The sequence below is a fragment of the Heterocephalus glaber genome, unplaced genomic scaffold, assembly GCF_053883595.1.
Source record: "Heterocephalus glaber isolate CG9 unplaced genomic scaffold, H.glaber_assembly_v1.0 deba00001608, whole genome shotgun sequence".
NCBI lineage: Eukaryota > Metazoa > Chordata > Mammalia > Rodentia > Bathyergidae > Heterocephalus > Heterocephalus glaber.
Window position 1 is genome coordinate 21080883 of NW_028258379.1, and position 16125 is coordinate 21097007.

General features: G+C 40.7%; 1 protein-coding gene across 5 annotated transcripts in view; it reads right to left on the minus strand.

The window, feature by feature from the left end:
- Ston2 (stonin 2) overlaps positions 1-16125 on the minus strand; it is a 158002-nt gene that overhangs the window by 100999 nt on the left and 40878 nt on the right. For 4 of the 5 annotated variants that reach the window (XM_087195445.1, XM_087195446.1, XM_087195444.1 and 1 more), the window contains exon 3: positions 14535-14810. In XM_087195445.1, the coding sequence (XP_087051571.1) occupies positions 14535-14810 (276 nt within the window). Of the gene's footprint in view, positions 1-14426; positions 14811-16125 lie in introns of those variants that run through there. The other variant, XM_087195447.1, reaches the window with a different exon arrangement.

Consider the following 16125-nt stretch of genomic DNA (forward strand, 5'->3'; position numbering starts at 1 on the left):
GGCTAATGACATTGAACATATTTTCATGTGCTTATTTGCTATTTGCATATCCTCCTTGTTGAGACATATGTTTATGTCTTTTGCCTATTTGGAGGAAGGGGTTGAGATGGGGTCTTGCTATGTAGTTTGGGCTGACCCTGAACTCACTAGGTAGTCAAGACTGGCCTTGAACATGGCTATCCTCCTGCCTCAGACTCCTGAGTGCTGAAATTACAGGGACGTGCCACCATGGCCACCATAGGCTGTCTTTTGCTTATTTTGAATTGAATTGTTTACTGCTGATTTTGAGTATTTTACCTTAGTAACTTGTCTCCTTACTCTTTTAGCAGTGTCTTTTGCAAAATAAAAGCTTTTAATTTTGATGAAATCCAATTTATCTATTCTTGAAATTTTAATGCTAGATAAGCTATATGTGTATTTATGTACTTTATGTATAGTTATGCTACACATACACAAAAAGATTTAAGGGATTTTTGCTGTCATTCAAGAACTATTTTAGCCATTTTAGGGATAATATTGCCCTGCTATGAATATACTGGTTAACATTTTAAAAATCGATTAAGCTGGGCACAGTGGCTCATACCTGTAAACCTAGCACTCTGGGAGGCAGAGGCAGGAAGATCACAAGTTTGAATCCCACCTGAGCAACTCAGTGAGATACTATCTCAAAATAAAAAATAAAAAAGGCTGGGGAGATAGTTCAATGATAGAGTGGCCCTGAATTTAATCCCCAACACCCCCATCAATTAATGTAAGTCAGGACAATAACATATTAAAGAAGAAAAATTATATTGTTCTCATAATAAATATGGAAAAGGCACCGAACAAATTTTAGTACCTATGCAAGTAGTAATTTTTTGGCAAACTAGAAACAAGAGATTCCCCAAACCTAGCAGCGATAACCCCAAAACACCACAGGAGACATCATGCAAAGTTAAAAAGCTTTCCCTTGAAGATTCATACCAAAAAGGTGGTATCCATTAACCTCCTATTCAACATTATTTTTATGGTCACAGCCTGTAGGGTAAAGCAGGAAACAAAAAAAAGCAAAAGAAAATTCTCATAATTTTTGGATGATATTTTTATATACATAAAATTACAAAACCCAAATGATAAATTATCAAATTAATAATTTCTGCTAGGTACTTTTGACTTAGGAAAATCAACATAAAAATGAACTGTGTTTCCAAAGCCAGCAAGATATATGTAGAAAACAAAAACTTAAAGCAAGACAGCATTTAAAATAGTAACAGATATATAAAGCATAAGTGGTAATAAACATAGCAAAAGACTGTACAAAGCCTCAGAGGAAATATTCCTAAAGTTTATTAGCAGACCATAAAGAAGGCCTAAATAAATGAATACATATATACACACGGACTGAAAGAATAAATGTTGTAAAGACATCAGTTTCTCCAAGTTGGTTTAAAGGTTAACTGGAATCTCAATTAAATCTTAGCACATTTTTCATGTTCAGAAGAAACACACTACTTAAACAGGAAAAAAATGAAGATTTTAATGATGTAAGTATATATCTTAAAATAATAGAAATACTATAGGGAAAATTGGATATCTGTGTGGGAAAAAATTAAACTTGTACAGAAAAATTAACTCCAGGTGGACTAAACGTCAATATGTGAAAGGCTGCAGAAGAAGTATTACAGAAGACAATATAGACAAAATATGCTTATGATTTTAGAGTAAGGAAAGATTAGATTTTCTTTATTAAGACAGGGAAAGCACTTAGCATAAAAGAAAAAAAATACCAGATTTCATATGAAAAAAAAAAAATCCCCTTTCCACCAAAAGGCAACATAAAGGAGATGAAAGGACTATCCACAGGGCAGGAGATATCTACCACACATCATACCTACCAGGACCTCCCATAAAACTGCAATAGAAATGCAAGAACTCAAAGGCATACACTCAAATAGGCATTTTATGAAAAGAAAAAAATCAAACAGTGTACACAAACACACACACATGCTCATCTTCCCTGGTAATCTAGGAAATGCCAATTAAAACTACATCAGATACGGGCAACCCACTTTCCGGTTCCCCTTCTGTCTTTCTTAGACAGAAGCTATCTTTTTCTCAATAAATTTTCTTACTCTTAAAAAAAAAAAACTACATCAGATATCATTAATCTTCCTCCTTCCCCTTCTTCTTTTATCCCCTCCATGACAAAAATAGAACAGTATCACAATCCCAAGTAGACAGGGAAGTGGAGTCACAGCATCTGTCACATACAACAGTTGGAGAACAAACAGAAACCACTCTAGAAAACAGCTTGAGGTTACCTCATCAATTTGAGGATGAACACATCTCTATGGTACAGCCACTCCCCTCCTACTTTTTTATACAAGAAAACTGCTTGGACATGTTCACCTGGAAACAAGTGAAGGACATTCACAGAAAGAAGAAGGAAGGAGTGGGGAGAAGGGGAAGGGGAAGAAGAGGAAGAAGAGGAGGAGGAGCAGGGGGAGAAGGCGAAGAAGGTGGTTCATCCAAACACACTCCTAAGTACCAAATGCCTGTCAGGACCAGAATGGATAAATAAATTGTGGTGTATCCCACTGTAACTATCATGGGACACAAATACTGATCAATGTGAACTAAAGGAATTATAACTATAGGTAATAACTTGGTCAAATCTCACAAATCATGTGTCAAAAGAGTAAGTAACAAAATAATAACTCCAGAATTGTTCCATTGATACAAAGTTCAAAACCAGGCAAAACTAAATTATATCATTCATGATGGATGTGTAGGTAGAAAAGCTGTCAAGAAAAGCATCAAGAGAAGTAATCAAGTTATTATCACAAGGCTCGGGAAGGTGATGGTGTAGGGAAGAGGGAAAGGAGTGTGATGAAAGGAGGATGTGACCAGCAGGAAATCACGGGAGGCCCCGATGATGACAATATTCTACTCATTAAACTGAGTGATGGGTCCTACTGCTGTCCTTTATATGTTCATATATTTGAATAACGACCCTTTGTATGTATTCAATGGTGAGTAAAACTTATTAAAACCACATATCAAAAAAGACTCCAAAAGGAAGCAATTTAATCATTTGTATTTTCACATTAGCTCTTTACATCTGTTAGATAATACACCAATATTTCCCTTAAAAGAGAAAATAAGAGTAGTGAAGCTGGGAGAGGCACAGTCCCTGTAGCTGCTAAACTGTTCTCATGTGGTCTAATCCCTGTTATTTATCAACTTCAAAATGCCAGGTGAGTTATTCTATTTACATTCTTAGTTGAGTGTCCTCAGGCCACACGCTTGGCTGAAATGAGGGAGGAAGAACAGTGTTGAGCCTGCAGCTGTTCATCTCCCAGGCGCCAGATCTTTGATGCCCGAGCCAGACAGAAGTGGGTTGCTGCCATCACAGCCACATCCATGCAGCAAAAAATAAAGTTAAAGAAAGATCAAAATCCACCTCTCTCCCTTCCTCAAGCTTAAGAACAAAGGCCCCAAATCCACACTGCCTGGTGCACTGGCTGGATCTAGCTGTTGCCTAGGGCTAATGACTTCATCCACCAGTCCCTCCATTTACTGATCTGTACAGTGCAGCTAAAAAGAGTCCAAACCCCACTAGGGAATTAAGCTGCTACTTATAAAGCACTTGGGAAAAGTGCTGGGCAAAGAGGAAGTACTGCGTCTGCTAAGTGATGGCAGTCATCACCTCCAGATATATCCATATGTCCCAATCTGCCTTAAACCTCCACTTAGATCTCAAACTTTACTTGTCCCAAACTAAGTTCCTGCTATCCCACCAAACCAGTTCCTTCATCTTTCCAGCTCCTTAGAATGAAACCATCATGTTATCCTCAGCTTTTCTCACACTTGGTCCAACACAAGGTCTGTTAGTCGTACTTTCAAAACACATCTGGAATCTGCTCACTTCCACCCCCCACCCCCCCCAAGATACCACCCTGGACCAAGTCCTCATCTTCTCTTGCCTGGACCAATCCAGTGGCCTCCTACCTGGCCTCCCTGGTCTCTATCTGGCTTCTTCCTGTCAGTCTATTCTCAGTCATGCCTCTCACAATGGCTACTTGACAGCGAGCCACACAGTTTAACACAGTTACTCTGTAAAACCGCTGTGGATCATGGAATGCCTCTGTTCAAAACCCTGCTGTGGCTTCCACTTCATCCCTATCAGAAGTCAAAATCCTTACCATGCCTCTGCCCTTTAAGGTGCCATAACCTTTTCCTTACATTCACTCTGCTGCAGTCACCAGCATGACCAAAGCCGCCTTGGGGTTTTCACCTCCACCCTGTCTGCTTGCAAGGTCCTCCCAATTTCTGCCAGGCTCACTCCCTCGCTTCCCTCAGGTCTTCACTTATATTTACTTCTTGAAAAGTAACCCCCTGACTTTACAAAAATTTCACAGCCTCTTCACCACATTCTCTTCTTTTGCCTCATTTGTCTCTCATTTCCTTAGCACATTTCCTGACACACTCTGTTTGTTCTTCTTTATTGTGTTCCCCGTGCAGCTTCCCAGCAGGACGTGTGCTCTGTGGAGCTGGAATACTCACCCCTATCCACCCTGCTTTGAGCAGAGATCGCCATTCAGTGGGTGCTTGAAGTGACACTGTAAGGACGTATAAGTTGTCAGCTAATACAACGAACACAGATAATACTATAATTTTTTCTCCTCTGGGATTTTGGATAGATTAAAATGTTAAATATTTATATATGTTTTGATACTTTCATATCTAATCACTTACGCTATGTGGTTTTTTCCAATGTTTTGAAGGTGTCCATTGGTGAACACAAAACATATTTCACTCGACTCTTCTTCATTTGTGGCTCTCCTGCTGTTTCCCAGCTGGCAACATGAAGCAGTTGTCACCAGGACTGGTTTAGAAGAGTTCTTGTTTGCTCTTACAGGGTTCCATTAGTAATAGATTGCCAACTGTTAGCTAACTTCAACTCTGGGGGAGCAGGAACTGTGTCCAGCTTCCTCATAATTGTATTTCCAGTGCCTAAATATTTTTTGCATGAATGCACTAGTTAATGGATGCATGCCTGTGTGGTTTATTGTGTTTTGTGCTGCACATTGAGGGTAAGATGGGCCCCAAATCCTCCTTGGATGAGCTAGTACATTCTCTGGAGGAGGAGGAGGAGGAGGAGGAGGACTAGAGTTAATATTTTAAGGTTCTTCCTAGAGAGCTGGAAAAATTTATCTTTAAGAACTCTCCCCATGGGCCGGGGATTTAGCTCAGTGGTTCTGGTGCCTCCCTAGCAAGCACAAGGTCCCAAGTTCGATATCCGGTACCAAAAAAATATAAAAGAACTCTCCCCATCACTCATGGCATGACAATACTTTTAAATACAACAAAAATACAGCAGACACTTTTAGGTGTACTTTTATAAAGGCAGACCAAGGGGAAATATATATATGTTTGAGGTTATGTATCCATGTGTGTATGTATATATAAGGGTACGAGGGCTGATCAAAAATATGATGAGAATCTTTTTTGTCCTTATCTTGTACTATGAGTAATTACTTTGAAGATATTGGTATACAGTGTTTTAAGTACTGCTAGTCTCTTATTTTGTTTTGAAATTTTTATCAGCTGGGGATTTAGCTCAGTGGTTTCGTCACCTGCTGTTTTGAAATTTTTTTTTCATAAAATAGAAAAAATCTGATGAATATAAAATTTTTTTAAAATCATTGTAAAAGCCATATTGCCATTGTCCTTCAAGAAATTCCCCCTCACTTCAAACACATTTATCCCATTACTCTTAGCACTTTCTGTCTGAAGCAGTTCTGGACGTCATCTTTTGTATCTTTAGTTGTGCTACTGTGGCTGTCTCATTGTCCTGACTTGATGCAAAACGTTTCTTTTCATGGTCATTTTTACTTTAGAGAAGAGCCCCAAGTGGCACAGTACCAGATCTGATGAAGAAGGTGGACGAAGACACACTGTAATGTTCTTAAAAGCCTGTCTTTCCAGTGGATGATACTAGGCAGCAGCATTCACGGTATTTTTGATCACATCTCATAAAGGCACAAAAGGGGACTTACAGAAATGTTTCATAAACTGGTAAGAAAGATGGGATAAGTATATTCAAAATATGGTGGAATACTCTGAGGGGGATTAATGGCAATGTATCTTTTTTCCCCCCTGGTACCAGGGACTGAACTCAGGACCTTGCTCTTTCGAGGCAGGTGTGGTGCCACTGTGGCAACGTATCTTTGACCGTAATAAATTTTTCAAATTTAAATATTCACCAAATATCGTGATCACCCTTGTATGCCATGTTCTGTGATTATGTGTATGTGTAACCATATATGCTGTGTGTACATATGTGTATGTCCCAATGTATATGTATATGCAAATGTATATGGGTATATATGTATGGACTACATGACAATGGGAAATTATAAACATAATAATAGTTAATAAGAAAAGGTTGTAATGGGTAACAGGCTGGCCTGGTTTCCTTGCTTATTTTATTTTTAAAAAATCCCGACTTCATTAAGAAGCCATCCTTCTTGGTCTACCCAACAGTGCATCAGTGGGAGTCCCTGAGATATCTGCACTAGGTTTCATATACACCTTTCATGCAGTAACCCAACAAGTACTAAGTAAGCACCATATTCTGGGATAGAGAGTAAATCAGACAAGCAAAGGTCTTCCCTCTAAGGCGGAGAGAGATAATAAACAAGCAAACTAATAAGCATATGACCTCATTCAGGAAGTGACAAAGGCTGTGAAGAAACTTAAGGCAGGCAAAGCTAGAGGTGGGGCATGGAGTGTTCTGAGCCTCCCTGCGGAGGCCAAGCTTGAGCAGAATTCTGAGTGAAAGTGTGGAGGAACAGCCCTCAGGGCAGAGCAAACTGCAAGAGCAGCAATGAACTTATCTGGAACAGCAGGAAAGGCAGAGTGGTGAGAGCAAAGAGGAGGCCAGCAGAGAGGAAGGGCTCAGTTGAAATTTACTCTTGAGTATGTGCTCCGGATAGGTCGTAAGTTACATTTAGAAGCTGAGAAGAACAATTAGATAATAAGAATGGCTCTGTTGAGAAGGGAAATACACATGCATGCTAATGCAGCGGCCCTTGTCTACACATTCACCCAGGGGCTGGGATCTTATTCCACACCCCCACCCCCATAGCCAGAATGAACAGCAGGACAGAAAGGAACTGCTGGGCTGGTCTTGCGGATGACATCCCTCAGCTGCCACCCCTTGCCTCCCCCAAACAAGCGCTTCTTTCTCTGGGCCCAGATAATTAGCATCCCCAGACACAATGGGAAGGCCTTAGATCAAGATTTTAGGGAAGACATTTGAAGCACAAGGGAATACTAGTGTTTCAGTTGGGCTGTGGAACAAATGTTCGGGAAATGAAAGGTTTTTTTGTATGTTTGTAATTAGGCACATCCTGCAGTATCTGCATAATGGGTCCAATTCAGCCCCAGCCTCGCTGAAAATTGCTATGTCCACGGAGGAAGATCTGCACATAAAATGACAAGTGAACAGGAAGCCTATGCTGATAACAGTGCCTTGATTTGTTGTTGTTGTTTTTAAATTTTTTGAATAAACTTTGCTTTTCAATCAGTTTGTAAGCATTAGCAAACGCTCTGTAAGTACATGCACACTTGCAAAATGCACATGCTCAAAGTCAGTGTTTCTTGGGAGAGAAACTTCCTAAAGATTTGAAGTGAGGGCCGGGGATTTAGCTGAGTGGTTCTGGTGCCTGCCTGGCAAATGCAAGGTCCTGAGTTCAATCCCCGGTACCAAAAAAAAAAAAAGATTTGAGGTGATAGATAAGCTGACCGTTGTTATATTCTTCCTGGTGCGAGGTGGAATTTTAAAGCACAAGGAGATCTTATGTATATTAGTTAAACTTTGCAGCAAGGAGAAGTCAAGAATGATATTGCTCATGGACCAAGTATGGATAAAACTCTGGCTGGGATGAGATTCATTATCAAAAATATTTCTTCACAGAACAATATGAAAATTTGACTTATATTTGCCAGAAACTTTTTGTGGATTATCATTGTTGTTTGTTCTTGCACTTTGGTTCTACTCATGATTCAGCAGAGTATCTATGCATCTAGCTTAGCAAACACGTTTCCCATTAAATCTGTTTATACTTTTTAACCACATAGCCTTAAATCCTGTGGCACCATCATAATGAGACATGAACAGTGTGCTTGTGGCTAATCCAAGTCTTCAGTATTTGACATTTAAAATTCTTTAATAAAAAATGTTCCTGAAGATAACATTTACCAACATAGTCCAAACCTATTAATTCAGAGATGACTCTCACATTTGGCCTCTACCACATTTCAGGAGTTTTAACAGAGTAACCAATTTTCATGAAAGATTCAAGAGGAATGATTTTATTTGCTCCCTCATTCCCAGCATCCTCAGGTCCTAAGAATTGACACCTGTTCTTTTTCCCACAGATATAGTTATAAAAAGCCTTTTGTTGTTCTCACTTTATTTTAATCATATTTTTTCTGAGGGAGATCATGTATTGCCTCTTTCCCAGACCAACCATGATGGTACTTATTCACTTCAAATCCTGCCCTAGTTAAAGTCCAGAAGAAAGCTCCTCCCTTGGGGGACTTGAGCATTTCTAAAGTTGTTTTCCCCACCAACTGTTGCTCCTGGTTATCCAATCACCCTTGGTATGCTTCAGTGCACATAAAATAAGTGGCCAGGCCACCAGGGTGGGGACTAACAACCCCTTGGCTTGTTTAAGCTCTCTAGTGCAGCTTCTGGCCATTTAAATGCCATAAAAATAAGAGATCTACCACTAATGACAGTCCCTTTGTCCCTAACTCTACTGGGCCTACAGCCTCCTTGCATTTTAATCAGGGCAAATAGTACGTTCTCATTCCAGGCTGAAATCCAATGCTCCCTTGGCTTTATTCTTAGGTGGAACAGCTTAAAAGATATATTCTTTTGGTTTTTCTCTCTTATCTGCCAGAAAGACTTCAAGGAGGAAAGGAATATCCTAGATAGGTTCCTCCACCTAGCTATTCCTTGTGTATGTATGTGTGCTATCTTTTGTTTTCTAGCTTATCTTTGTAAATCAGATGTTCAGGTATGGGACGACTGGCTAAATAAAGCTTCACTTGTTCTTCCAGAAATCAAGACTAGGAAAAACGCGCTCAGTCCTACTTCTCGTCCTCATCTTCTCACCTATATCTCTTAAGCCAAGACCTTCTCCTAAAAGGAAATCCAGAGAAGTTGAATGGTACATACAGGTACCAGGTTAAGCATTTTTCCCTTTCACCTACACTTGATCTTGGCCAAAAGGCCAAGAAGCGATTCCCTTTCACCTAATTCAAGAATATCCAATTTAAAAGTCTGAGCATTTAATAGAAGCCAATAAGACATGGAAAATAAAGCGAACTTAACACTGAGAAACTTAACATTGCAACTATACACTATGAGAAAGAGTCCGTTTGCTCAGGTGATACTGATGTGCCTGGGAGGACAGCTAAAGTAAAGAATTACTTTCTCTGACTAAATCTCACCACTTGCATGCAGACAGGCACCTACATACTCCAGACTTACAATGATTCCAAACTTTTGCACATTATATACAGCATGTCAGCCATCTCTTTGTCCCAATTCCATTTTTTTAATGTGTTATCCATAAAAAAAAGTCTACTTGATATACATAGGCAAAGCTAGGGCCCAAAACAGAGGCAAGATCTGACTGACGGTAATTAAGAGACTAAAAAAAAATAAAAACTTTCTTAGAGTGGAGAAATTAATATTGATGAACAAATAATTTCCAGATTATCAGATTAGACTAAAAATCACCAGATCATTCATTTTACATACATGGACTACCTAGTTGTGAACTTCTTCCACGTAGACACCACTGGTCTAGGGAAAAACTGTGAGAGCTCTGGGGAGGCCCCAGAAGTAACTGATGTTTAGCAAGGGAGGGTACTGGGAATTCTGACTTAATCCTTCACAGAAAAGAGACAGAAAATCAACCTGGCTACAAAATAAACCTCTGAAGCAAATACTTCTCCTAATACTGCTTTTCTAGACCCAGTTCCAAATTTTCAGCTACCATGAAATGAAGAACATTAACAGCAACAACAACACAGAAGCATTAGTTGAAAGACATGCAGAAGAAGACATGCAGTTGACAATCAACTGGAAGCAGACGGGGGAAATCACAGGGCTCTGGTTTCTTGCTACAGTACCCCAGGAGAAGCTCAATGAATCTCTGTTCAATTCTGATCACTCTACTATGTCTTTGAATATCCACACCTAGCAGAAGTAAAGAGATAAAGTGCTTAATGATTATCCAGTTACACAATGAATAAATTATAAAGGGCTGTATGGTTTGGAGATAAGGCACAGTGGCGAGCACACATGTGCTTCACAAACAGCCTGTGTTATTACAGATGCTCCCTGGACCAGGCCAACTCATTCTCAACCTTAAGCAAATGGTCCCATTTTAAGAATCTAGACTCCTAGTGCCTTAGTTTCCTGTGGCTGCTGTAACAAATGACCACAAACTTGGGAGCTTAAAAGAACGTTAACTTAATCTCTCGTGGTTCCTGAGGGTAGAAGTCTGAAATCAAAATCCCTTGCTGAAATCAAGATGTCAGCAGGACCACACTCCCTCCACAGGCTTGAGGGAGAGAATCTGTTCCTTGCCTCTCCTGGTTTTTGGTGGCTCCCTGCACTGTCTGGCTATAGCTTTATCTCTCCAATCTTTTTTTTTTTTTTTTTGGTACTGGGGATTGAACTTGGGACCTTGAGCTTTCGAGGCAGGCAGCGGAACCACTGAGCTAAATCTCCGGCCCTATCTCTCCAATCTTTAAGGCCAGCATTGTCAAGTTTTTGTCTTCCCCTCTGTGTGGGAAAAATCTCCTCTGCCACACTTCTAGCATGGAAGGTGATTGCATTTCCAGCACACACAGATAACCCGGGATTATTTCCCCATTTCAAATTCCTTAACTGAATTACATGTGCAAGGACCCTTGTCCAAATAAGATAACATTTACAGGTTTCAAAGACTAAGCCCTTAGAGTCCTAGGTCTTGGAGTGCCATTATGCAGTCTACTATACCTAGTATTACCAAAGATATACTTAGTATTACCAAAAGAACTGAGCAGGCAGTAGTGAGTACAAGTCTCACAATGTCTCCGACACTGTGAGGAAACTTGTTGCAGATATCTGTTATTTCTGTGTAATCTCTGCAATTGCATGTGTGGTGCTAATCACACAGGACATGTGTCCAAACATTTTGGGGTCAAAATCTGAGCTGCCCAACAGCCTCCAGAATAGAACAACTGTCTACAGTGAGGAATGTCTACATTGTCCATGCTGAGTGGGCTACAAACCACTCTTCCTTACTGCTAAACACAGTCCAAGGGAAGAAATCCAAAGAGTTAGCCTATGCGGGAGAGGTTCATTTGGGTAATCAGAATGCACTATGCCACCTTTTATTCAGGAGTTTCATTGATGGGTCAAGTTGGGTATCAGCAAACTTGGGATTTGGTCTTTAGATTTATTGCCTTTTCATTTTTTATTTGAAAATAATTTTTTAAATCATCCTAATGCTCTGCAGAGTCCTCCATGGCTTATGGGTTCCTATATTAGCAACACTACCTGAGAAGGGTGTGAGCACCATGCATGGTTTATTCCACTTCTTGCTTACGCATTAGTTATGAAGTCTGCTGGTAAATCACCCTACCGGCTCCCCCGGAGGCAGACAGTGCCAGCCCCACAGTGAGTGAAATTTTCATACATGGCAACAGATGGGGTTACTAATGTCTGAGCAAGTTTCAAGCCAAAATTATGGTTTTGCACATGTGATGACTTGTTTTCTAGTAATACCAATGAATCTATCTTCAGAACAACACAGGGCTGGAATGTGGGTATAGCAAATGATACGCTCGCCTTGGGTGCAAAATTTAGGGAGTGTCCAACAATTCAGTTATTAAAGTAATACTTTGATGAATATTTTGAAAATATCAAATCAAAGCAGCAAACTATGGCCAACAGGTTCATCACCTGATTTTATAAATTAATACTTTCTGCTCTTTCATCAAAGCTATTGCTAAGTGAAACTGAAGTTTTTTTTTAACTATGAGTACATAATGGACCGAAATTTAACTTGTCATTACTTCTGCACCATTGATACAAATGCCAATGCAATGAAAAAAGCAAAGACCATCTTAGAATTCTTAGGAAAATAACTTTTACCCCGCAGACTCCTTGGGGAAACACAGGAGTATATAGACCAAGGTTAGATAAAGAATAGTTGCCTTAAAGAATAGTTTCAACAATATATCAAAATATGGTCAACAACAAGACGATCTCAGCTAGATGGAAGAAACATGATTAGAACTTACCTAACCCCAAAGTTAGTTTTGTAAATATAAATGGTGAAGAGTTGAAGGAAACTGAACCATCTGTCTTATAATTTTAAACACTCAAGAAGTCTTTCAGGCTAACAGTAAGATGTAAACCGGGTGTGGAAGAATCTGAAGGCCATGAATATAACAATGAGCTGAAAGCACGGCCATTCTAGGGCAAATGGAGGAGAAAGGTCATTCCATCCACCCCTTACCTCCCAGCCCTTGCCTCTCTCACCTCCGATGTCAGGAGGGAGCAGAGGGCATGGGGCAGCAACTGCAGCGCAACAGTAACGCAAAGGTCAGCATGCTCCAGCCATCCAAGCCCCAGGAGCCAGGGCTAGAAGCTCTCTCTTGGCACTTTCTAGCATAGGGTAGCCTCGGGCAAATTCCTAAACCAATACCTATCTCAGTCTTCTCATAGAAAAATAAATAGAATATGAATACCTTCTTCAAATGACTATTATAAAAAGTACATGAGATAATAGTGTGGAGAGAGTTACTGATCAATAAATCTATCCTATTAAAAATAAAAAACATACTTCTTTAGAAATTCACTGCTGTTTTCTTAGTCTGTCCCTGCTGCTATAATAAAATACAGTGGTCCCTTGACTTCTAAACTTGATCCCAAGGGCTGGTTGTAACTCAGGTTGGTTGTAAGTCAATACAGCTGAGATCTGGATGTTTACCTGGGAACACGCTATAGATCACAAGAGGCAGATGAGTCTTCCATTAACCTAATTAACTAAGTTGTTTATATGTCTGGCCAGTCAGAACTTGAGGGTCCATTGTATTTTAGACATGGTAATTTATAAACAATAGGAATTCCTTGCTTACAGTTCTGGAGGCTGTTAAGTCCAAGAGCCAGGCACCAATAGGTTATCTGGTCAGGTCTATTCCTTATGGGTAGCACCTTCTAGCTGTGCCCTCACATGGCAAAAAGGACAGACACTGTGTTATCAAATGGAGGAAAATTTCCCTCAAGTCTCTTATAAGGGCATTAATCCTATTCACAAAGGCTCTACTCTTAAGCCCTGGTGACCTCCCAAAAACCTACTTCTTACTACCAACACATTTAAGATTACATTTCAACATGAACTTCGGAGAGCCAAAATATTCAAGCCATAGCAGCAGTATTCAGTAACTTTTCCCTCCATGTAATTACAAGGGTCCTTAAAAATGAAAGAGGAGGGGCCGGGGATTTAGCTCAGTGGTTCCGCCACCCGCCTTGCAAGCTCAAGGACCCGAGTTTGATCCCTGGCACCAAAAAAAGAAAAAAAAAATGGAAGAGGGGGCAGAAGTTAGAGAATGATGTCACTTCAGAATATGCTATGCTCCTGGCTTTGATGACAGAAAAAAGGTCATCTTAAAGAACATAGGCAGCCAGTGTAAGCTGTGAGGGGCCACAGAACAGATTCCCCATTGCCTCCAGAAAGAAATTCAGCCCTGTAACACCTTGACTTTAGCCCAATCACACCCATGTGGACTACTGAACCAGAGAATTGTAAGATGATAAAATTGTATCATCTCTTAGCCACTAAGTTTCTGCTATTCATTACAGCAGCAAGTAGAAAACTAATACAGTCCCAAAGGTTACCCAATCACCCCTGGCATGCTTCAGTGCTCAACACAGTAAGTAGCCAGGTCACTGGGGTGGGCACTAGTGATTCCCTGGCTTCTCTAAGCTTCCTAGTGCAGCTCCTGGCCATTTCAGAGCCATAACATCATTTATCATTTATAACCATCTCTATCCCTGAAGACTTGGACCCTCGAGGTTTGGGGCATGAGAATGCCCGTGTTTAACTAGTCTCACCAGGAACTCTATTAGAGATGTCCAATGAGCCGCACTTTGAGAAACATTTGTCTCTATGTGTAAGGAGCTTGCAATTTAGATTCTAGGTAAATATAGTTCCAATCTGTAATAGGTAAAAATGTAGGTAACCTTCCAAAGACAAGTCAACAGCCAAGCCAAGGGTAGAGGTTGAAAATAACCAGAACATGTAAAGTCTTTTGTATGCTTATGTCAACAAAAACCAGTTTCAGAATTATTAAAAAGCAGATGATACCTCTGTCTACTCTTTCCTATGTGGCAGGTGCTTCCAAGCTCTGGAGCAGGTAAAACAGAACTTGGCCCGCCTTAGACCGGGCACTCGGCCAGCCTCTGTCTGTCCCACCTGTTTCCTGATGCGGTGGTGAGGTGCTGGCCCAGGGTGTGTCGTCTTCAAATTGAACCCAGTTGCTGATGGCAGAAGCCAGGTCGGGTGGGGGCCGCTCAGGGCTCCCAGGAGGAGAAGTTGCTTCAGAGATGAGGCCCATCTTTTCAGAGGAGTCATCGTGCTCGGAGTGGGAAAGGTCCCGAGAGCCTCCATCCACCACCTGGTTCTCTGCAGAGGAGCTCTCGGACTGGTCTGAGGAAGATGATAGTCCCAGGGGATATTCCTCAGCCCCACCTGAAACAAACAGCAGATCCCACTATCACATGAGGAAGGACATTCATCACACTGTCTCTGAGAGGCAAAAGCAAGGGGTGACTTAGGGACTGGAGGGGATCAGAAGGAAGGGGAGGGGAAACAGCCATGCTGACCTTTCACTATGCTCAAGGACTTTCCCTCGACATGTCCCCAGTCAGTATCTGGGCAGGCTGACAAGTCTTGTGCTCGCTTTGGCAGCACACAGACTGAGAAGAGAAGTCTTGGTCACTTTAAAAAAAACTTTTGGGTGGTACTGGGGATTGGATGTGTTACTTTTTTTGGTACCGGGGATCGAACTCAGGTCCTTGCACCTGCAGAGCAGGTGGCGGAACCACTGAGCTAAATCCCTGGCCCGAATGTGTTATTTTTATACTGAGCTACATTTTTTATTTTGAAACAGAGTCTCATTAAGTTGCTAAATTGCCTAGGTTAGATCAAACTTGCAATCCTTCTGCCTCAGCCTCCCAGAGTACTGGGATTACACTTGTGTGCCACTACACCCAGCTTGGTCACTCTGTCTCAGCATCTACTCCAGTGCTTGGGCATCACAAATGCAAATGCCCACAGAGCTCTAATACAAGATAAACCTGAGCTGAGTGGGACAAATAAAGGCAATAGGGGCTGTGGAGACTGTGGCTGAACAGCTGAGCTTCTCTCTGGACTAAGCACACTGAATTCAAATTTAAAACCCTGCCATCCAATCTGCACTAGAGTCTGTATGCACCAGATGCAAATTCTCCACTAATGACCAGCTTGGCGTGACATAAAGGCTCTTCCTGAGATATTTCATACCCTTGAAAAAAAAATTTTTGAAAGTAAAATAACTATATACAGGATACAGAGGTAGATATATAAATCTATACATGTGCTAAAATTATGACATGTGTACTACAAAGTCAATTTTGCTATATGAGAATTTTTAAAAAGCAAAGACTATGAAAGTCCTTTTTCTTACCACTAGCCAAAGAAACTAGTGACCTGCATGTAATCAAAGCCTTTAGACTAGCACTGTCAAATAGAAATAAAAAGTTAGCCACATGTATAATTTTTAATTTTCTAGCACCCACATTTGAAAAAGTAAAAAGAATCAGGAGATTTTTGAGGGGTGTTATGAGACTGGGCCCAGGACCTTGTGCACGTTGGCAAGTGCTTTACCACTGAGCTACATCCCCATCCTTTTTTTAAAAATTTTGAGACGGGATCTTGGTATGTAGTCCAAGCTGATATCAAAATTATGATTCTTCTGTCTCAGTCTCTAGAATAGCTAGGATTACAGGTATGCATTTCTGCATCT